Source organism: Lynx canadensis, chromosome B1 (genome assembly GCF_007474595.2).
Source record: "Lynx canadensis isolate LIC74 chromosome B1, mLynCan4.pri.v2, whole genome shotgun sequence".
NCBI lineage: Eukaryota > Metazoa > Chordata > Mammalia > Carnivora > Felidae > Lynx > Lynx canadensis.
In genome coordinates this window covers 204,132,316-204,155,705 of record NC_044306.2, presented here as the reverse complement: position 1 = coordinate 204,155,705, position 23,390 = coordinate 204,132,316, and the positions used below count along the sequence as shown (strand labels likewise).

At 47.2% G+C, this 23,390-nt stretch overlaps 1 protein-coding gene across 2 annotated transcripts in view; it reads right to left on the bottom strand.

The window, feature by feature from the left end:
• Positions 1 to 20: 20 nt before the first annotated feature.
• Positions 21 to 23,390, bottom strand: part of TNIP2 (TNFAIP3 interacting protein 2) — a 34,025-nt gene continuing 10,655 nt past the window's right edge. Inside the window, exons 1-6 of one of the 2 annotated variants that reach the window (XM_030314352.2) lie at positions 17,732 to 18,663; positions 5,347 to 5,634; positions 3,820 to 3,909; positions 2,771 to 3,037; positions 2,522 to 2,641; positions 21 to 853 (exon numbers count right to left, since the gene is read on the bottom strand). In XM_030314352.2, the coding sequence (XP_030170212.1) occupies positions 587 to 853; positions 2,522 to 2,641; positions 2,771 to 3,037; positions 3,820 to 3,909; positions 5,347 to 5,634; positions 17,732 to 17,785 (1,086 nt within the window). In that variant the 5' untranslated portion in view covers positions 17,786 to 18,663 and the 3' untranslated portion in view covers positions 21 to 586. Of the gene's footprint in view, positions 854 to 2,521; positions 2,642 to 2,770; positions 3,038 to 3,819; positions 3,910 to 5,346; positions 5,635 to 17,731; positions 18,664 to 23,390 lie in introns of those variants that run through there. The other variant, XM_030314351.2, reaches the window with a different exon arrangement.

Genomic DNA, 23,390 nt, shown 5'->3' with positions numbered 1-23,390 from the left:
GCAGCCCCCGGGACACATTCTCAAGAGCACTCACCATAGCAAGTGTATTTATTATAAAAATAAGTAAATGTGAAATGTCTTTTGTCTTTGAGATATGTGGCAAACGCTATTGCAGTGCATTTCAGCGAGGACACGTGTCTCCGCGGTGGCCGAGAATAGTCCTCGTGTGCGATGTGTTGCCACAGGGCTCAGTCTACAAACCTGGTCCCGACTCAACAGAACCGGGGGCCCACACACGGTTCCCAGCGAGCTGCAGCGGCCCAGGCGCAGGCTGACTGGGGCTGTCGTGTTGCCTGTGAGCGTTCGTGCGCCCCCCTGCTCCTGGTCTTGACCCGACAGCCGGCCGGCGGGGGGCAGGGAGGGGCGCACTCCACACCAGAAGCCAAGCCAGGCCCTCCCAGAGGCAGACGCCCCACGAGAAGTTCCCTCCAACTCGGTCTGTTCCACCGCCCAAGGATGACCAAGGTGAAGGATCAGAAACCCCCTCAACCTGTGCTGGGTCCTGGGTCTCAGGGGATCTCGCCCCCGCCCAGGGCCGAGCCCCCTCAGAAGCCGCAGGGTCGCAGGTAGCTCCAGCCTCACGGCCTCACTGGCAGCACTCGGCCACATGCCTGAAGAGCTCCTCGCCTTGCTCGTCATCGAAGTGCTGCAGGCAGTGAGGGCACTGAAGCTCCCCCTGCCCTCTCCGGGTCGTTGCTCCAGGACACCTGCCCTCTGCGGAGAAGTCCGGCCCCTGAGATCCAGTCCCGGCCCTCCGGCCACTGGGTGCCACAAGCTCCAAGACACTGGTCTCTAAGTACTTGGGGGTTTTGCTCCCCGTGTGCGTCCGGCAGGAGCCCCGCTCTCGGCAGTCCTGGAAAGAAGGCGAGTATCCGTTCACATGGGCCGCACTGCAGGCCACAAAGCCAGGTGTCGGGTTCTGGCACTCGAGAGATTTCTCCCGTCCCTGAATGGGACTTGCAGCCCCTCCCCACCTCCTGGAGTAGCCCAGAGTCCAAACACGGTGGGGCCCAGCCGCAGACGCTCCTGCACAAGTTCAGATGGGGCCCGCTCCCTGCCTATCAGCCCCGTATGCCTCTGTGGAGAGACAGAGGTGGAGCCGGGGTGGGGGTCCCTCCTAGCTCGGCCCGGCGCACGCCCTCCAGACATCAGTCACGAAGCACCGTGGCCTGCGTGCTCCTCGGCCTGGTGCTTCTACTTCACATCTGAACTTGGGCTTTCCTCTGTGGGCCTGGGGCTTATTGCCCGCCCCTCCTGCACTCCTGCCCTGGCTCCTCAGCAACGGCAAGTGCTCCCCCACATTCGAGGGGCCACAGGCTGCAGCTGAAAAGGATGCAGAGGCCACGTAATGCAAACGCCCTGTCCCCCAACAGACTTGAAGTGGGTCCTGATCATCCCTGTTGGCCCAGAGTCACTGACAGGCTGCCTAGCACCACACCTTTAATGACCTTTCAATCCAAGAGCACGTGCTTCCTCAAGTTCGAGGCAGCCAGAAACCCACAGGTGAAACCCGATCACAGAAGACCACAGAAGACCGCCCCTGCCTGGGCCCTTGGTGGAGCGTCCTCAGCCAGAGCCTGGAGTCCCAGGGCCTCAGGAGAACCCGGAATCTGTGATGGGAGCCGCTAAGGCCGCTGGGCACAATGAGGTCCTCCCGCACCTCCTTGTTAGCCTGTGGCCTCGGGGGGAAACGGGCTGCGGGCACGGTCCCCACCCACTTCACCCGCCAGTAGGAACAGCTGCCGCTGTCCAGGCCTGGTGCTCTGGACCGAGCCCAAGAGTGTTAAAGAGAGGGTGTCCCCCGTGACTCCCTGCACCTCATGCAGGGTGGGAGCAGAAGCCACCGACGAACCCCAGCAGCATTGTACAGGCAGCACCCAACCAGATGGGGCAGCCCCGAGGTCAGCTCAGCATCCCTGCTCAGCCTGGTACGTCAATCCCCAGAGGTGCCACTACCGTCCAGTCCAGACGTTCTTGGAGGGGCCCAGTAGGTACTGGCTGAGGGGCTAAAGAAACCAAACTCTCCCAGGGTCTCCGCAGAGCACGGAGAGGGTCCAGGGCAGAGGGGAAGAGGCGTGTGGGCGCCATGGGTCCTGCACCGAGAAACTATCAATTCTGACTCACGCCAGGCCTCCCTAGTTGGGGTGGAGGCCTACTGGCCCGCAAGGCCCATCTCCATGCACACGGGCCGTGGGCCCAGGGACGTTACTAGACACCTGGGAATGGAGTAACCAAGTACCTGTGCCTCGTCGCGAGGAGGGGACACGTATGAAGGAAGCTCCTAGCAGGAAGCCTGGGGCCCAGGACGTGCTCACCGGGCGCGTGACCACAAGCATGGAAGGCAGGACAGGCCCTGTGGACTGTCACACAGTGTGACTGGGAGCTCTTCCACCCCGTGCCCCAGGGGCTGGGCAAGGCGGCTCTGACCTAAGCAGGGCAATCAGGGTCTCAGGCCGATGCTTGAAATTCGCGGAAAGAAAGATGAGAGAAATGCCAGGCCTAAGGAGGCCTCGTACTCTACCTGCCTCCGGGACGCCTGGTGCCGCAAGGCGGCCACCTGCTCCTCCAGCTCTTGAATCCTCCCCTGAGCACGCTCTCGATCGGCCCTTTCCGAGGTGAAATCATCCTTGTAAGCAAGAATCTGAAAGGAGGCAAGACACGCGGCTGTCAGCACGCGGCGCCATTTCTGCTGCTCAGGACGGAGAAGGTGCCCACCTGGCTCCCGCCCCCCCCCCCCACCTCCCACACCCTCCCCCACCCGGGGCCACACCTGCTGCTCCAGCAGCTGCACCCGCTCCAGCGCCGCATCTCGGGCCCTCCTCACAGCCGTCAGCTCCTCCTTCACTTCCACACAGTCATTTATCTTCTCCTCCAGCTGCCTGTTGAGCCTGGAGATCTCCTTCCTCATCAGCTCAGGAGGGGAGGGTCTCTCGGGCTCACGGGGGGCCTGTAGCCCCTGAAGCTGCGCGTGGAGCCCCCTCACATACTCATCCCTGCTGGCATCGTAGCGCTGCCACTTGGCGTTAAGGTCTTCTACCTGAGGGGATGTGGCCAAGACACGCGGTGAAGGCGGCCCCACGCTACGCCACGCTTTGTGTTTTTAAGCTTAAACTTTTTCTTCACATTTTTATTAAATTCCAGTTACCATCCAGTGTAATATTGGTTTCAGGAGCAGAACTCAGTGTCACTTGCGTACACCCCCAGTGCTTTGTCGCCATCCCCATCTAGCCCATCCCGCCCCCCCCTCCATTAACCCTGTTTGTTCTCTATCGTTAGAGTCCCCTGTGGTTTGTTGTCCTCTCTCCTTCCTCCCCCACTTCTCCTGTGTTCCTCTGCTTGCTGTCTTAAATCCCACACAGGAGAGAAATCACTTGGCATTTGTCTTCCTCGGACTATGAAGCGCTTTGTTAGCAACAGTTAGCTAATGAGCTCTTCCCCTTAAATGGATGTCACCTCACTTTGCTCTTCTATCCAGAGGGGACACGGAGAGCAGCAGACACGCCCGAGGCACGGCGGTGACGTCCGCCAGCAACTGTTAAACACAAGTGGACTCGGTGCGGTTTTCCCTCCTTAAAAGCCATACTCGATAGTAATTCTTGCACCTCCTTTCTCGACCTACGAGTTAGCCTGAGGGGACAGAGCATGACGGGGCACATTCTGTGCACTTTCAGACAAAAAGGTCAGGTCTCGGCATGGTGTGTGTCAGCCAAAGTGGCCTGAGGGGGACACAACCCCTGAGCACCATGGAGGACAGGACCCCCCTACACCTGCAGTTCACAAGGGCAAATTCTTCTTGAATGAAATACGACAGATACTCACATGGGTCACCTTCTGTCTCAACAGTCGATTTTCTTCCTGTAACTTCTCGATAACATCCCGGACACAGGTGTCCCCGCCTGTACGCTCTGGCTGCATAACAAAGGGAGAGTGGGAGGGCACTATGTCGCTGAACGGAAAAAGTGCAACAAGAGGGGAGGAAGCTAGACCCGCGGACCAAGGTCGCAGACATCATCACATCCAGCAAGGCACCAGCTGGCGGTCGTTCATCAGGTAGAGAAGCAAAGTGGAGACGCAAAAGGACTCCCTGCTTCCTGGAGGTGGTGGGGGAAGGGTGTGCTCTGCCCTGACCCGGGCCCACCACGCACCGGGGCTCCCGCTGCCTGACATGCTCTGTCGTGGTTCGGGGGAACAGGGGGCTCAGTCCCATCGTGCGGCAAAGGACACACCGGCCCTGGGCCACGGGGCAGGCCTGGCTGGGAACCCATCATGTCTGCAGACCATCAGGGTCAACCTTGGTGGCTTTGTACACAGGGTCTGACCCACACCATGCTCATGCCTAGAAGCCACATCCCAAACCACCCCTAACAATAGTAGGCAGCCCTAACCGAAAAGTCTCGTTTGAGAAGTCTGTCTGAATCCGAGAAATGCAGTGCATTTAACAGAACAGAGGGCTGTATGTTGGTGACATCACTTTTGAGAATTCCCCTTGAATGACAAAGGAAGTATGTATCCTCACGGTGCAGCCACTGGGAAGCCCCGGGTGACTCAGCCAAGTCCCAGGCTGAGAAATGATGCTGATTTAGTGACTGTAAGAGCCGCCGGCCCCCAGCCACCATCGTGTGTAGCTACTTTCAAATCCCCGCAAGGAAACGACCCAGTGACTCAACGTTGGAGAAGAGCACCCGCCTCCTCCCAAATAGCACTTTTCTTTTGGCTTCTCAGATACGCTTGGTTCCTTCCGAGGTTCCCTTTTAGTGGAATCCACCTGAGAACAGGTGGTTCCCCATGCGAGCTGTGGCAAAGCCGCCGCTAAGGGGCCGGTCAGCCCCTCCCCCTCAGAACATCGCAGCGCATTCCTCGGTGAACCTGGTCGCAGCCTAAGAGAACTGCCCGGAAAGGACCCCGCTCGGCGAGCCCACAGCCAGCTGTGCCGAGGTCCACGGCTGGGTCGGTGCCGCTCTGTGCAGGTGCACGGAGCACAAGGAAGGCCAGCACCCACGGCCCTGCGGGCCTGCGCATGGGGCCTGTGGGGGAGCTGCCCTCACCTCACTCTGCATCTTCCTCATCCGCCTACCAGCCGCGGCTCCACCCTCTTGTCCTCAGCTAACCGAGGCTACAGAGGCCAAGAGGCTGGGCTGGTGAAGCAGGCTGCCCTGCTTTCCTATCACATTTTGCACGTTCCATCTTCCTAGAAGAAAGCCCTGAATAGACAGGCTTTGTCACAACCAAGAGGAGTCTCCTTACTGGTGGGCTCTGGGCTCCCCAATCCCCGCGATTGCTGAGGGATCCTGCGGTCTCTACGCGACGCCTCCTGCCCCGATTTGCTTACCCACGTGCATGGCCTACCTCAGGACTTTTCTCCCTCAAGTCCCCCTGTGTGCGCTGTCGTTCATCCAGACACTTGGCCAGATGCTGGCACATGTGGGCAGTGGCGGCCAGAGTCCTCCGCAGCTGATGGGTCTCATCAGCCAAGGAGCGGCACAGAATGTCGCTGGCAGCCCGGGCTCGTTCCTTCTCTGCCACGCTCTGCCGCAGCAGGGCAACTTCCTTCTCTCGCTCATGCTCCGGCTGGCTCATCAGCTGCTGCTTCTCCTTCTCTTTTTCTTCTAACTTCTCAGAAAGTCTTTCAATTTCCTAAGTGGAAGATTTAAAAGCACAGTTTATTTTATTAAAAGAAGGTAAAAAACAAATGTTCATAAAACAAGAGAAAAGTTTGGCACAGACACCCCATCACTAGATGATGAACAAACTCATTCAGAGGCTGGCTTTTGAACTGTAATTAAACTGGAGTTCTCAGCCTATAATGTTCTTTCTGAAACTTCATCTACAATTCTGTTTTCAGGGACGCCTGGGTGGCTCAGTCAGTTAAGCACCCAACTTTGGCTCAGGTCATGATCTCACAGCTCGTGGGTTTGAGCCCTGCGTCGGGCTCTGTGCTGACAGCTTAGAGCCTGGAGCCTGCTTCAGATTCTGTGTCTCCTCTCTCTGTCCCTCCCCTGCTCACACACACACACACACTCTCTCTCTTAAAAGTAAACATTAAAAAAATAGAAAAAAATTTTAATGTTTACTTATTTTTAATAATTCTATTTTTATGTATGTATGTATGTATGTATGTATGTATTTATTTATTTATTTATTTATTTTTACGTTTATTTACTTTGAGAAGAGAGACAGCATGAGCTGGGGAGGAGAGAGAAAGAGGGAGACACAGAATCCGAAACAGGCTCCAGGCTCCAAGCTGTCAGCACAGAGCCCAACGTGGGGCTGGAACCCACGGGCCACGAGATCATGACCTGAGCCGAAGCTGGACGCTCAACCGACTGAGCCACCCAGGCGCCCCAATAATTCTATTTTTATTTTCACAAACAAGTTCGTAATTTTAGATGGTACATCAGCAAATTACGAAGTGTGGCAACTGCAGAGACTCCTTTATGGGACGGACAGAAGCTGCAGCGGGTCAGTGCCTAGAAGGTACGTCCTCACTCCTGGTACTTGGAATTCGACTTGACTTAGAAGTAGGGCCCTCACAGACGTGACTGGTTAAGAGGATTAGAACAGACCCCGATCCAGTGACTGCTGTCCCTATACGAAGAAGGAAATATGGACACAGACACAAGGAAGGAGGTGGTGTGATGAGAGACCAGAGAGCTGCGTCTACAGGCCAAGGGGCACCAAGGGCTACAGGAGCCACCAGAAGCTGAAAGAGGCAAAGACACACCCACTCTGGAGCCTCCAAGGGAATTTGGCCCTGCCAACACCTTCCTCAGGCTTCCAGGGCAGAAGGGCAGACAATTAAATTCCTCTTGTTCTAGGCTCCCAGCTATGGGACTTCGTGACAGAGCTCTGGGACCTAATCCACCCACCGCTGATTACTTCTTTAAAAGAAAGTCCTTAAATTACGGTCTGCTCTATACCTGGCCTTAATTTTGTACCTTCCTGTCTCAATCAAAGAACTGCAGCGCCTGCAAATCTTTGAGGTGACACTGGGTGCGCGAATGTGACCCAGAGATGGAGCACCAGCCTTGGGAGACGCAGGTCAGGTCTGGGCTTCCCCGGGAGGGTGTGGGCAGGAAGGACTGGCCTCCCGCGGAGGAGCGAGCTCACCCCCACCACCCATCCCTCACCCTCACCGCCCCCCCCCCCCCCCCCCCGCCAACGTGAGTGTGAGGGGGAGACACACGGGGACCCTGGAACCTTCTCAGCACAGCAGAACGAAATGCTGGGCCACATTACTAAAGGACCCCTGAAGTATTATTCTCTTACGTGCTTGAAACAAAAACAAAAAATATGCATGGTTGTAACAAATTCAACGGAAACCTAATTTCTCTTTTGCCACCAACCCCTCCACCCCAAGCCTCACTTTCCAGAGGCAGCTCCTATCCACCATGTGGGCACAGGTCTTTCCAGAATGTGTTTACGCATCTACCACACCAGTCTTCATACACAAATGGATCCTACACCAGCACACTTTTCACTGCTGTCTCCCTCCTAAGGAACACCTCATTCCACAGTAGATTCCAGATTTGCAGGACACACTTCCAATTGATGGACATGGACCACTTCCTTACCCTCTGGTGCAAATACATCCACAGGAAACATGCCCAGAAGTCATACAGCTGGGACCGTTTCAAGACTGGATTAAGAAGTACCTGGTAAAACTGGGGAACACAGCCCGACACAGGGCCCCACCCTGTTCCTGGGCCCGTGCCTGAGCCCATGAGGCAAGGGCTCCTCCACCCAACACCCTGTGCACCTGGGGTGGCCTCCGCAGGAGAAGTCCACCATGTGCCTCCATCACTCTAACCAGGTGACCCAGAAAACATTCTGGAATTCTCGCCCTCTCAGGGAGTTAAGGGTCCTTGCTTTCCCACTTTCCTTGAACTTCACTCGAGAAGTTGACAGCAAGAGAAGAAAGAATAATTCCTGGTAGGATGGTCAATTCGGCTCTCTTAAAAAGACCTAGAGGAAGAGACTGTTCTAGACCCATAATCCAAGACAGGCCCAGAAAGAGAGGCTGGAAGAGATGAAGCGAAGAGGTCAGACCCTAGCAAGTGGGACATGTCCAATACCCAGTGCAGAAGAGGTGACGGGATGAGGACAATAGGCGTGACAGAGTATAAGAAACCACACTGGTGATGAACCCAAAACGGACTGTCACCACAGGTGTCCAGTGCCCACATTCCCTCCCCCTCTGTAGTTGCCATCCAGCCTGGTGAGGCCATTCCTTTCATTTTTCCACTTTATGACCTCACCGTGAGTGGAGTCCAGGCCTTTCTGGACTGAAGGAGGAAGAGGCCTTTCCCTGAAAGCTGGCCAGTCGGCATTGCTACCTCCTCCCAGCACACGACCATTCAGCACCAGGCTGGAGCAGTGGGACCTGGAGGGGCTATATCCACGAGCTGGGGGCTGCCAGCTGTGTGCCAAGTGGCTTGGCCTGGATGTGGCCACTACCTGATACACCACAATGGGTATTTACACAGCTGAGAACCAACCATATGGCCTCCTTAACATAAAACCCTATAAACAGGGAAAAGGCGGCCAAATCCCAGTGTGAGCTCAGGTTCCCAGTGCTGATCATTCCTGTGACACTGAGCCTAAAAACACAAAACTAGGCCTGTTTATTAGCCTGGGATTTATTTTAAAAATTGACCACTTTTTAAAGGCATTTCAAGCTGAGCAGGGGCCTTGTCCCGTGTTCTTACTGTTTAGACGGTACAGCAAGAGCGTCTCACGACCACCTCTCCCTCTGAAGTGTCCAGACTCCTGGCCGGCCACTGCTCACCCCTTGCCCGGCTTTGGTTTCCCTCTACCTACATCGCAGCTTCGGTGTTGCTTTGTTGCTACTGTTGGAAGGGAAGTGCCTGAGGGCAGTGACTTTTCTATTTAATGTTTATTTTTGACAGAGAGACGGAGAGCGGAGAGCGGGGAGGGGCAGAAAGGGAGAGAGAGAATCCCAAGCAGGCTCCACACTGTCTGCGCAGAGCCTGAGATGAGGCTCAAAGTCACAAACTGAGAGATCATGACCTGAGTGGAAATCAAGAGTTGGCCGCTCAACTGAATGAGCTTTGCAGGCGCAGTGACCTTTTTTTTGCCATTCTCCCTGATCTTAGACCTTGTTACCCTCAACAGAGGCTCAAACTTGTATATGGAGTACACAGTGCCTAAAGAGGTCTACCCTGAAATTTCAGTTATTCTGGGGCGCCTGGGTGGTTGAGCATCCATCCGACTTCAGCTCAGGTCATAATCTCGTGGTTTGTGAGTTCAAGCCCCACGTAGGGGTCTCCATTCTCAGCGAGGAGCCTGCCTTGGGTCCTCTGTCTCCCTCTCTCTCTGCCCCCTACCTTGCTCTCTCTCTCTCAAAAATAAACATTAAAAAATTTTTTTTTAATTTAAAAGTTATTCAAATCAGCATGACAGAGAAATAAATGTCTCTATCCTGCTCTGTATCTAATACTGAAGTTTATTCAGGGTAAATACATATCTATGCGTGATACAGAGATCAACGTATCTACGAATATATGTAATATGAATACAGACAGGAATCCTGTGAACATACCGCTAAGGGCTAGTCCCGGGGGGAGTCATGAATTTAACAAGTAACCACAGTGACAGCAGGAGCTGCTACTGCTCGCCACAGCCTCGGTGCCAACTGTGCAATCTCCGTACATCCTACAAGACAGTTTCTCCCATCTTTCCCATTCTACAGATGGGTAAACCGAGGCTCGCAGGGTTGGCAGCCACTGGAGTGACCAGGTGAAGAAGCCACTGCAGCCTTGGTGCCTCCCTGCAGTACAGCTTCCCTGCGTCCTCTTGGGGCCGGAACACCTCAGGCAAGACCTGCGTTCCCAGGGTCCTTCCTCACTGGTCAGCGGGAGACACCGTGGACACGTGCATCTCTATAGACAGCACGGCAGCATGACCTCCAGCTCAGGGGGCTCTGGCTCCACACTCCAGCCCCGGGCTCCGGGCCCAGCCCCATGTGGATGCCAGTAAATGTCTGGGAACAAGACTGGACGACACAAGGATCAGGACCTGGGCCCTGTTCTCAACCCGCCACAAGACAGCCATGTAACAACCAGACCCGGGGCCAACTACAGTTAGTTCTGAAGGACGCACCAGCCTTATTACTGTCTTAAAAACCAGCTTTCAAACATCAGTTTAGAAATAACCTAGCTTGGGGCGCCTGGGTGGCTCAGTCAGTTGAGCGTCCAACTTCGGCTCAGGTGGTGATCCTGGTACATGAGTTCAAGCCCCACGTTGGGCTCTGTGCTGATGGCACTCCTGGAGCCTGTTTTTGGATTCTGTATCTCCCTCTCTCTCCGCCCTTCCCCCCACTCACTCTCTGTCTCTCAAAAATAATTACAAAATATATACTAAAAAGACATTACCTAGCTCACATGGAGGCTTGTGGGTGACAACAGTACCCTACTCGGGGCTGGCATCTTCCCTCACAGCTGGGAACCTTCCAGAGCTAGAGAAACAAAAGCAAAACCACTGGGCGGGGGGGTGTGCAAAACATGTCGGGAACCCCCCAAAGAGTGGCCTGACGTGTCCTCACGTGCTGGAGGGACCCCAGGACTTCGGCACATGTCACTTGTTCTGAAGTTGGAGAGAGACGTCCTGGCTGATCCGACCAAGTGCCCTTGTTGAATCTATGACTGTTCTCATAGACCACTGTTGTCAGAAAGCCAGGCTTGTCACAGAAGCCCAGCTTCACACACACACGATGCACATGAGTCAGCAAGTGGGCTGATGTCCCCCAAGAGAGCCTTTTGCCGGGACCCACAGTTCCATGGCTCCATACTCAGGACACAAAAGTGTGAAGAATTCCATAGTCTTGTGAGTTAACCCTAAGAGGCATGGCCTCCTGGCCCTCGTCCCTGTATTCGTCTGCCCAGGCTCCCCTAACAAAGTCCACAAACTAGACGACCTAGAACAGAAATTCACTCTCACAATCCTGGATGCTCAAAGTCCAAAATCCAGGTATCAGCAGGGCCATGCTCCTTCCAGGGCAAGAAGAATCCTTCCTTGTCTCTTCCAGCTGCTGGTGGCTGCCAGTGGTTCTGGGCTTGTAGATGCATCACTCCAATCTCTGCCTCCATCTACACATGGCCGACTTACACGGGCAACCAATCACCAATCCACCGGAATCCAGTATGCCATCCTTTTTCATTTATGACATCTTGCAAAGACCCTTTTTCCAAAGAAGGCCCCATTCACAGGTTCCAGATAGAAATGAATTGGGGAGGGGACACTGTCCAACCCAGTACAGACTCTGCCTCCCTCGCTTTCCTGAGCATCCCTCAGTGAGAGCAAGGGCAAACAGGAATTTCAGGAAAGGCCAGTTAACTGAGGCTTTACCACAAGTGTCAAGCATGTATCCTGAGAAGCAGTGGTAAGAGAGCAACAGGGTTCTTCCCCTCTGGAAGAGTGTAGTGCGGGAGCAAGGCAAAAAGATAAGGACAAAACCTAACGTCGCCTGCAGGGTTCTGAGAAGATGGTGAAGCAGGAAGCACCGGGAACCTACCTCCCCACCAAAAAATGGCTGTGCGGCAGGACCCATCGACTGTAACTGTTTTGGAAACCTGGAGTCTATTGAAGGATTCCAACTTCTGGAGGAAGACTTGGGCAGTCAACTGAGGTTAATTTCAACCAATTTCAGCTCTTAGCCCATCCCCTACACCCAGCCACCTGCAAGTGTTTCTGGAGCGGCTTGCAATAGTCTTGCAGGAGCCAGGGTAGGCAAAAACACCCTGTCCTGTAAACATTGGAATGTGTGCTCTGATAGCTTGCTCCTTCCCATCAGAGAGGTGCAAACACAGAGAGGCAGCCATGGTTGCTGCACCTCCCCCACTGTTGCAAAGACCCTCCCCTCCATCTGAAGTGACTTGAGGGAGATTTAAAGGGATACAGCTCTCCCCCCACTCTGCATTTTTCTGTCCCCCCCCCCCCCGCCCCCGCTTAGGGAACCAGACACCAAAGACAAGGGCTTTCATGGCTGCCTATTTACATACATACATAAAAATACACACACACATGCACAAACACAAAATAAAGACACTTTCAAAGGCAACTACATATAAAGAGAAAATTAGAAAGTGCCTACATTAAAATTTTTTTTAACGTTTATTTTTGGGAGAGACAGCGAGTGAGGGAGGGGTGGGGAGATTGGGAGACACAGAATCCAAAGCAGACTCCAGGCTCCCAGCTGTCAGCACATAACCAATGCAGGGCTCGAACCTACAAACCGTGAGAGCATGACCTGAGCCAAAGTCGGACACTCAATCGACTGAGCCACCCAGGCGCCCTGAAAGTGCCCACATTTGACCAGGGAACAGCACAGGCTCAGAAGAGACCCGAACAAACCTGAAGTTACCCCTCAGGCTGATCCCTGGCACAGAGACAACCTACAAGAATCAAAGAAAAAAAAAAAAAAAAAAAACACAAAACCTTGAGGAAGGGGGAGAATCTAATTTCCAGACATAAAACATTATTAGATCCAAATGCCCAGTTCTTAACAAAATACAAGGCATAGAAAAACATCACAAGGCATACAAAGAAAATATGGCCCACCTGAAAAAAAATAAATCAACAGACATCCCTTTTAAAGATCTGATGGCAGATCTTCTAAACAAAGACTTTAAAACAACCATCTTAAAATGTCAGAGAAAGAAAAGATACGGAAAAAGTCAAGAAAGCACTGTAGGAACAAAATGGAAATATGATTAGATTTTAAAAACCTTAAGAAACCAAAACGAAATTCTGGAGCTGAAAAGTACAATAACTGAAATGAAAAACTCGCTAGAGAGTTTCAAAGGCAGATTTGAACAGGCAGATGTATCAGCAAAGCTGAAGATAAGACAATGGAAATTACCAAGGCTGACAGAAAGAAAGAAAAAAAGATTGAAGTGAACAGCCTATGGGACCTGTGAGACACCATCAAGCAGACCAGCACATACACTGTGGGCGTCTTGAAAGGAGGAGAGAGAGAAAGAGACAGAAAGAATATTTGAAGAAATAATGCCTGAAAACTTCCAAATCTGATGAAAGACATAAATATAAACATCCATGTAGCTCAGTAAACTCAAAGTATGATGAACTCAAAAAGACTTACACCAAAACACATTATGATCAGACTTCTGAAGCCAAAGATAAAGAATCTTGAAAGCCACAAGAGAGAGACAACTCATCACATACTCAGTAAGATAATCATTAGATTATTCATCAGTCACTTTGAAGACCAAAAAGCAGTGAGCCTATATATTCAAATGCTAAAAGGGAAAAACTATTGGGGGCACCTGGGTGGCTCAGTCAGTTAAGTGTCCAACTTGGCTCAGCTCATGATCTCACAGTTCAGCTGTGTCAGCTGTGCTGACAGCTCAGAGCCTGGAGCCTGCTTCCAATTCTGTCTCTCTCTCTCTCTCTCTCTCTCTCTCTCTCTCTCTGTCCCTCTCCCGCTCATGCTCTCTCTCAAAAATAAACATTAAAAAAATTTTTTTTTCTAAATAGCTATATAAAATAAAGTTCCCTTTTTAAAAAAAAAGAAAAACTGTCAACCAAGAATCCTATACCCAGCAAAACCGCACTTAAAAACGAGTGAGGGTTAAACTACAACATTCCCAGATAAACAAAAGCTGAGGGCATTCGTTACTAGACTTGCCCAGCAAAATGCTCAAGGGAGTCCTTTAGGGTGAAATTAAAGGACGCTAGACAGTAACTCAAACCTGTATGAAAAAATAAAAATGTAAATACATAGGAAACTACAAAATCTAGTATTATTGCAATAATAGTTTGTAATTCCACTTTTCTACACAATTTAAGAGACTAATGTCCTTTTTAAAAGTTACTAGTCTAGGGGCGCCTGGGTGGCTCAGTCGTTTGGGCGTCCGACTTCAGCTCAGGTCATGATCTCGCGGTCCGTGAGTTCAAGCCCCGCGTCGGGCTCTGTGCTGACAGCTCAGAGCCTGGAGTCTGTTTCAGATTTTGTGTCTCCCACTCTCTCTGACCTTCCCCCATTCATGCTCTGTCTCTGTCTCAAAAATGAATAAACATTAAAAAAATTTTTTTTAAATAAATAAAAGTTACTAGTCTAAAAGTATTATTGTAACTTTAGTTTACAACTCCACATGTTTTCTACATAATTTAAGAAACTGATGAATTTATTTTTTTTTTAATTTTTTTTTTATTAACGTTTTTTATTTATTTTTGAGACAGAGTGAGACAGAGCATGAACAGGGGAGGGTCAGCGAGAGGGAGACACAGAATCTGAAACAGGCTCCAGGCTCTAAGCTGTCAGCACAGAGCCCAACGCGGGGCTCGAACTCATGCATCGCGAGATCATGACCTGAGCCAAAGTCGGCCGCTTAACCGACTGAGCCACCCAGGCGCCCCAAGAAACTAATGAATTTAAAAGAGTAGTTTATGTTTGGGGGCACATGATGTATAAGGATGTAATTTTGTGGGGCGCCTGGGTGGCTCAGTCAGTTAAGCATCCAACTTCAGCTCAGGTCATGATCTCGCGGCTTGTGAGTTCCAGCCCCGCGTTGGGCTCTGTGCTGACAACTCAGAGCCTGGAGCCTACTTCTGATTCTGTATCCCTCTCTCTCTGCTCCTCCCCTGTTCACTCTCTCTCTCTCAAAAGTGAATAAACATTAAAAAAAAAAATTTTTTTTTTTAAAAAGATGTAATTTTGTGACATCAGCAACTGAAAGGGGTAGGGACAGAACCATAAAGGAGCAGAATTTGTATTACTGAAGTTAACATTCAACTTAAAGTAGTATGACTTTAGAATATTAAACATAATTCCCATGGTAACCACACACACACACTCACACAAAAGCTGTAGAATATACACAAGAGAAAATGGGAAAGGAGTTTAAATGTTTCACTACAAAAATTTGAATTAAAAAATATTGAACAAAAAAAATTTGAATAAAAAAATTTTCACTACAAAAATTTGAATCAACAAAATAAGACTGTAATGCAGACAATGAGGGAAAAATGCTTTTAAGCCATCTAGAAAACAAGTAGCAAAATAACAGAAGTAGTTCATCCTCATCAGTAATTAGCTTAAATATTAATGGATAAAACACAAGATCCAACTATTAGTTTTCTACAAAAGACTCACTTGAGATCCAAAGACATAAATAGATTGAAAATAAAAAGGATGGAAAAACATATTCATGGAAATAGTAACCAAAGGAGAGGTAGGGGTGCCTATACCAGTATCAAACAAAATACTTTAATGTTTGTTTATTTGTGAGAGACAGAGCATGAGCAGGGGAGGGGCAGAGAGACAGGGAGACACAGAATCCGAAGCAGCACAGAGCCTGACGCAGGGCTCGAACTCATGAACTGTGAGATCATGACCTGAGCAGAAGTCAGCACTTAACCGACGGAGCCACCCAGGAGCCCAACAGACAAAATACTTTAATTCAAAAAAGGTTACAAAGGACAAGGAAAAACATTATACATTAACAAAAGGTTTAATATGGCAAGAAGATAGAACAATTACAAGCATTTGTGCATCTAACAACAGGCTATATGAAGCAAAAACTGACAGAACTGAAGACAGAAATAGTTCTATAATAATAGAGACGTCAATATTTGACTCTCAGTAGTGGTTAAACAACCAGACTAAAGATAAGTAAGAAAAAGGCCTTAAACCACAGTAACAGAAGTGTAAACGCCCACCCAGCAACAACTGCATACAACTGATTTTTGACATTTTCCAGGATATGTTAGACCACATATTAAGTCTCAGTAGATTTTTTTAAGTTTATTTATTTCAGGGGAGAGAGAGAGTGCGTGACAGACAGACAGAGAGTGTGAGCGGGGCAGGGGCAGAGAGCAAGGAAGACAGAGAATCCTAAGCAGGCTCATACCATCACATGGAGCCTGATACGGGGCTCGAACCCACAAAGTGTGAGATCATGACCTGAGCCAAAATCAAGAGTCAGACACTTAACAGACTGAGCCACCGAGGCACCCCAAGTCTCAGTAGATTTTAAAATACAGATATCATATAAAGTGTCTTCTCCAACCATTAAAGGATGAAATTAGAAGTCAACAACAGAAAGTAAATCTGGAAAATACACCAAATTGTGGAAATTAAGCAACACATTCTTTTTTTTTTTTTCTTTTTTTCAACTTTTTTTTTTTTTTTTTTTTTTTGGGACAGAGAGAGACAGAGCATGAACGGGGGAGGGGCAGAGAGAGAGGGAGACACAGAATCGGAAACCGGCTCCAGGCTCTCAGCCATCAGCCCAGAGCCTGATGCGGGGCTCGAACTCACGGACCGCGAGATCGTGACCTGGCTGAAGTCGGACACTTAACCGACTGCGCCACCCAGGCACCCCAGCAACACATTCTTAAACCAATTAGTCAAAGAAGAAATCACAAGAAAATTAGAAAATACTTAAGAGAAAATTAAAATGAAAACAAAATACACCAAAACTTACGGGATCCAGCGAAAGCAGTGTTAAAGGGAAAATCTTAACAAGCTATAAACTTATAAACAAGCTATAAACATTTGCCTTTACAAACAAGAAAGATTTCCTGTCAACAACCTTTAATTTTGTAACTTAAGAAACTAGAAAAACAAGAACAAACTACACCCAAAGCTAGCAGAAGGACAAAAACCATAAAGACAGAATAGATAAAAATGAAATAGAGAACAGACAAGAACAGAGAAAAATCAATAAAGCCAGTACTTGATTTTTTTTTTTTAAAGTCAACAAAATTGACAAACCTTTTGCTAGGCAGACTAAGGAAAAAAGAAGACAAATTAACAAAATCAGAAATGAAAAATGGAGACGTTACCATTGTAACAGAGTAGTATAAACAACTGTCACTGACAAACTGGATAACCTAGATGAAAGGAACAAATTCCTAGAAACACAAAACTTACCAAGGCTAAATCATGGAGAAATAGAAAAACTGAATAGACTTCTAAGTAGTAAGGAGATTGAATCAATAATAAAAAATCTCCCGAGGCAACTGGGTGGCTCCGTTGGTTAAGGGTCGAGACTTTGGCTCAGGTCATGCTCTCATGGTTGGTGAGTTCAAGCCCTGCATTGGGCTCTTTGCTGTCAGCTTGGAGACTGCTTTGGATCCTCTGTCTCCCTCTCTCTCTGCCCCTCCCCAACTTGTTCTCTCCCTCTCTTCCTCTCAAAAATAAATAAACATTTAAAAAAAAAAAAAAACCTCCCAACAAAGAAAAGCCCTGGAACTGATAGCTTCACAGGTGAATTCCACCGAACATTTAAAGAATACCAATTCTTCTTAAGTTTTTTCAAAAAAATGAGGGAATACTTCCCAATTCGTCCTATGAGGCCAGCATTATCCAGATACCAAAGCCAGACAGAGACACTACAGGAACACTAGAGACCAATATCCCTTGTGAACAATGAACAAATGCAAAAATCCTCAACCAAACACTAGCAAACTGAAGTAGGCAGCAAACTAAAAGCATTATACACCACAAGTGGAATATTTTTACTGGAATGTAAAGATGGTTAAACACACAAATACTGGTGAATGGATGTTAACTAGTTTTACTGTAGTGATCACTTCTCAGTATATACACATATCAAGTCATTATGCTGTACACATGAAACTAACATAATGTTATATGTCAATTATATCTAAAGGGGAAAAAAAAGCAGTTGACGCTATAACACCAGTGTATTGGTATTAGTCATTGTATTGGAAACTTAAGTTGGCTTACCTCTACACTTAACTCTGAGTTCAGTATTCTCCCACTACACATTCCTCCATCCATTTCATAACTTGCTTCAGGAAGTGATTATTTATACATCAGGGTAATTAACGCAGGAAACAAACCAAACTCTCCACAGTTAATTGTCCAGAAAAAAATGATAGAAGGGCAGAACCCATTTGGTAACCAAACTAACCTGCAGGACTAACCACAAACAGAAGGGGCAATCAGTGGGGATTATCACTAAGAACACTGAGTCCCTGCCCTTAGAGAGACAGCATAACAAACAATGCCACCTAGAAGCAGTGGTTTGAAAAGTGCCCGGGGTATATGGGAAGGATTTATTTACTAATCTGAGCACGCACTGGAAGGGCGAGCAGGGATAGTTAGGAGACTTGTCCAAGAAGAAAAGAGCCAGTGGCCACCATTTCTCTTCCCCTCCCTGCCAACCTAGATACCCAGACACCTGTGGGAGCCAAGATGAGCACTTGCTACCTAGCTTGCTAGCACTACGGCCATGCTCTTGCCCCCACATTCTCCTGTGGATCCACCCCATCTTAACTGCCTCGCTCAGCAAGAGTCCCTCCAAGGCATCTGATGTCTCACTGAGCAAGCAGCCCTGACAGTGGCCAACACTACTCCAAAGTGACTCCTGCCCTGGGAGAAGGGAAGATAACCACAGTTGACCAGGTCAACTGCAGCCCCTGAACAGTAGGCTGGGGCAGACATCTGATCTGACTGCTGGCCCTACCCACAAACAAAAACTTCATGCAGGGCAGCACAAAAAAGAGAGCCCTGTGGTTCAGGGACACTGCAACCCTAACAGACTGGGAGCAGATATCTGGTCTGATGGCAGGTTGTCCCCATCAATAAAAGCCTCTCAGGGGACAACACAGGGAAAGAACCCTGAAGTTCAGGGGGGAAAAAATCTCAACTTTCCAGAAATAATAAAGATTAGAGCAGAAATAAATGAAATAGAGATTAAAACCAATAAAACAGATCAATGAAACCAGAAGCTGGTTCTTTGAAAAGATCAACAAAATTGATAAATCTTTAGCCAGACTCCTCAAAAAGAGAGGAAAAGAGAGAATTTAAATAAAATCAGAAACGATAGGGGAGAAATAACTGACACCACAGAAATACAAAGGATTAAGTATTCTGGAAAATTATATGCCAACAAATTGGACAAACTTGAAGGAATGGATATATTCCTAAGAATATAAAACATACCAAAGCTAAATCAAGAAGAAATACAAAATTTGAACAGGCCAATTACTAGCAATGAAATTGAATCAGTAATCAAAAAACGCCCAACAAACTAAAGTCCAGGATCAGATGGCTTCATAGGTGAATTCTACCAAACATTTAAAGAAGAGTTAGTACCTATCCTTCTCAAACTATTCCAAAAAATAGAAGAGGAAGGACAGCTTCCAAATTCATTCTATGAGTCCAGCATTACCCAGATACCAAAACCAGATAAAGACACTACAAAATAAAACTAGAGGCCAGGGGGCGCCTGGGTGGCTCAGTGGGTTGAGCATCCGACCTTGGCTCAGGTCATGATCTCACGGTCCGTGGGTTCAAGCCCCACATCAGGCTCTGTGCTGATAGCTCAGAGCCTGAAGCCTGCTTCGGATTCTGTGTCTCCCTCTCTCTGACCCTCCCCTGTTCATGCTCTGTCTCTCTCTGTCTCAACAATAAGTAAACATTAAAAAAAATTTTTTTTTAACTACAGGCCAGTATCTCTGATGAACATAGATGCAAAACTTAACAAAATATTACCAAACTGAATGCAACAATACATTAAAAAAATCTTTCACCATCATCAAATGGGATTTACTGCAGGGATCCAAGGGTGGTTCAATATTCTCAAGTCAATCAACATGATACATCACATTAACAAAAGAAAGGATAAAAAACATAAGATCATATCGATAGATGCCAAAAAAGCATTTGACAAAATACAACATCCATTCATTAAAAACTCAACAAAGTTGGGGCGCCTGGGTGGCGCAGTCGGTTGAGCGTCCGACTTCAGCCAGGTCACGATCTCGCGGTCCGTGAGTTCCAGCCCCGCGTCAGGCTCTGGGCTGATGGCTCGGAGCCTGGAGCCTGTTTCCGATTCTGTGTCTCCCTCTCTCTCTGCCCCTCCCCCGTTCATGCTCTGTCTCTCTCTGTCCCACAAATAAATAAACGTTGAAAAACAAAACAAAAAAAAAAAACTCAACAAAGTAGGTATAAAGAGAACACACCTCAACATAGTAAAGACCATATATGAAAAACCCACAGCTAACATCATATCAATGGGTGAAAAACAGAGTTTTTCCTCTGAGATCAGGAACAAAACAAAGATGCCCACTCTCACTACTTTTATTCAACACAGTACTGGAAGTCCTAGCAGTAACAATCAGGCAAGAAAAATAGAGAAAAAGCATCCAAATTAGTAAGGAAGAAAAAAAGTGATCATTTATGTGCACATAATGTGAATCACATTTATGTGATTCCACAATTTGAAGTGCAAGCTTCAACCTCAATCATCTTTGCATTTCCCTAGCCTAGCGTGTAAAAGAATGCAATTAATTAACACCTTTATAAGGTAGTAAAGGCAGTCTCAGTCTGCTCCAATTTAACTTTACAGCCACTTCCTGTATTATTCTCTACACTCTTCACTCTAATTATACTGGATTAACACTGATCCAGAGCCTTGTACAACCCTGACACATACATATGCTTGTAAAATGAATGTAAATATAATCAATACTGGGGAAAATGGAAAAACATAACCCATAGTGCCTGCTCATACACATTCCACTCCTATGCAGAAGATGCTCAATAAACACCTAACTGGCAATGGTAGATGACATTCACATCTTCTGAGTACCACCTGTGTGCAGATTATGCTATGCTCTTTATTTATGTTAGATCATGTGCTCCTCATAACATAAAACAATGTACTATACATCCATTTTGTGTATTTTCCACAAAGGCTATTATTTCTATGGTATCTGTTTTCTCAACTAGTATATGTTTCATAACAATAGGAATCTGCCTTTCTTGATCCTTTCTGCATTCCCAGGGCCAGTCAAAACATCTGGCATACAGTAGGCATTCAACAACTGTCTAATGACTAATGAATAAATACATAAATTGTCCTATGAGCTAGGCATTGTTATTTTAGTTTTACTGATGAGAAAACCAGAACATTAAGTGACTTGCCCAAACTAACATAGCTAGGAAGCAGCAGAACAAGATTTAAAATGTACTGTTTTTCAGTGTTTAACACTTGCTTCTCATTCGTGCCCAATAATAAGAAAGAATTATAGCCCAGAGTACTTCTACAAATCCCTTGTGAACTCCCTACAAGGCAACTTTAGCAAGCTTCATCATTTTCTTAAAGACAGTGAAAAGGTGATGCTCATGACTAAGGTTACCCATGGCTTTTTGAAATAAGAGGTGCAGCATATCTATCTTCTGGACAGCAGTGTAGAAGGATCGGAGGCCAATGTGGACGAACTGGGCAATTATTAAGCATTTTAGTTATGTATTGATAGGCTCTGAATTATTTCTGTTTGCACTTAGTTCTATTTTCTATATGTTACAAATTGATCGTGTTCTTGACATACCTATCATTTATTCTCATTTATACTATACCTCAAGATAATTAGACAATTGTTGATAAATATCTAATAATAATGACCCGAGAATTAAGCCTTTTAGGTGGCAAGAAGCACAATGTACGTGTTTGATGTTTGTTTTCTATCTATGAGTCAACATCAATCCCTTAGAGTGAACAAAATGTTATTATTAAACCTTTCCAATCAGACAGTTTTTCACTGGATTTGTTACACAATTATACTGCTGTGCTTAAGTTCACAAACATATTTCATAAAAAAAATAAGGAAAACGGGGGCGCCTGGGTGGCGCAGTCGGTTAAGCGTCCGACTTCAGCCAGGTCACGATCTCACGGTCCGTGAGTTCGAGCCCCGCGTCGGGCTCTGGGCTGATGGCTCGGAGCCTGGAGCCTGTTTCCGATTCTGTGTCTCCCTCTCTCTCTGCCCCTCCCCCGTTCATGCTCTGTCTCTCTCTGTCCCAAAAATAAATAAACGTGGAAAAAAAAAATTAAAAAAAAAAAAAACATTTAAAAAAAAAAAAAAAAAATAAGGAAAACGAAATTGATCAATGTAATAGACTACACTAACAGAGTGAAGGGGGGAGACACATACTCATATCAACTGAGGCAAAAACTACCTCCATGCAATAAAAGCCATATTTGAAACACCCACAGCAAGTATCATACTCAATAGTGAAAGACTGAAAGCTTTTCCTCTAAGATCAGGAACAAGTCAATAGTGCCCACTTTCACCACTACTATGCAAAATAGTACTAGACATTCTAGCCAGAACAAGTAGGAAAAAAAGAAAAAGAAAAGGCATCCAAATAGGAAGTAAAATGATGTTTGCATATGATATAATCTTATATGTAGAAAACTATTACACACACATGCAAATGAATTCAGCAAATACCAGGAGACAAAGTCAACAAATAAAAAACAGGAGTATTTCTACACACTAACAATGAAGAATCTGAAAGAGAAATTACAAAAGCAATCCCATTTACAACAACATCAAAAAGAATAAAAGACTTAGGAAGTCATTTACTCAAGGAGATGGAAGACTTGTACAGTGAAAACTACAAAACATTACTGAAATTAGGACAGGGGCGCCTGAGTGGCTCTATCCGTTAAGTGGCCAACGTCGGCTCAGGTCATGATCCCACAGTTCATGAGTTCGAGCCCCACATCAGGCTCTGTGCTGACAGCTCAGTGCCTGAAGCCTGCTTCAGATTCTGTGTCTCCCTCTCTCTCTACCCCTCCCCACTCACACTCTGTCTCTCTCTCCAAAATAAACATAACAAAAAAATTTTTTTTAAAGAAAAGAAATTAGGACAGAAATAAATGGAAACACACCCCATGTTCACAGACTGGAAGACTTAATAGTGTTAACTGACTACAAAGCTACAGTAACCAAGACAGTGTGGTACTGCCATAAAAACAGACATTTACACAAAGGAAACAGAATAGGGAGCCCAGAAATAAACCCTTGCATATATGGTCAAATGGTTGTTGACAAGGGTGCTAAGACTGGGAAAGGATAATTTTTTTCAACAAATGGCACTGGGAAAACAGGACATCCACATGCAGCATAAAATTGGACCCCTACCTCACACCATATACAAAAACTAATCCAAAATGGATCAGACTTAAGACCTAAAACTATAAAACTCTTGTAAGAAACATAGGCCAAAACTTCACAATATTGAATTTGGCAATGTTTTCTTAGATATGACACCAGAGCACAGGAAACAAAAGAATTTCTCTGTAGCATGTGATGGTGTTTGATAGCACTCTACCCACAGAACTTTCAAAATTGGAGTCAGTCCTCTCAAACACTGCCACTCTTTGTCAACTAAGTTTATGCAACATTCTAAATCCTTGTTGTCATTTCAACAATCTTCATAGCATCTTCACCAGTAGATTCCATCTCAAGAAACCACTTTCTGTGCTCCCCCAAAGAAGCACCTCCTCCTCTATTCAAGTTTTATCATGAGATCTCAACAATTCAGTCCCATCTTGAGGTTCCACTCTTGATTTTAGTTCTCTTACCATTTC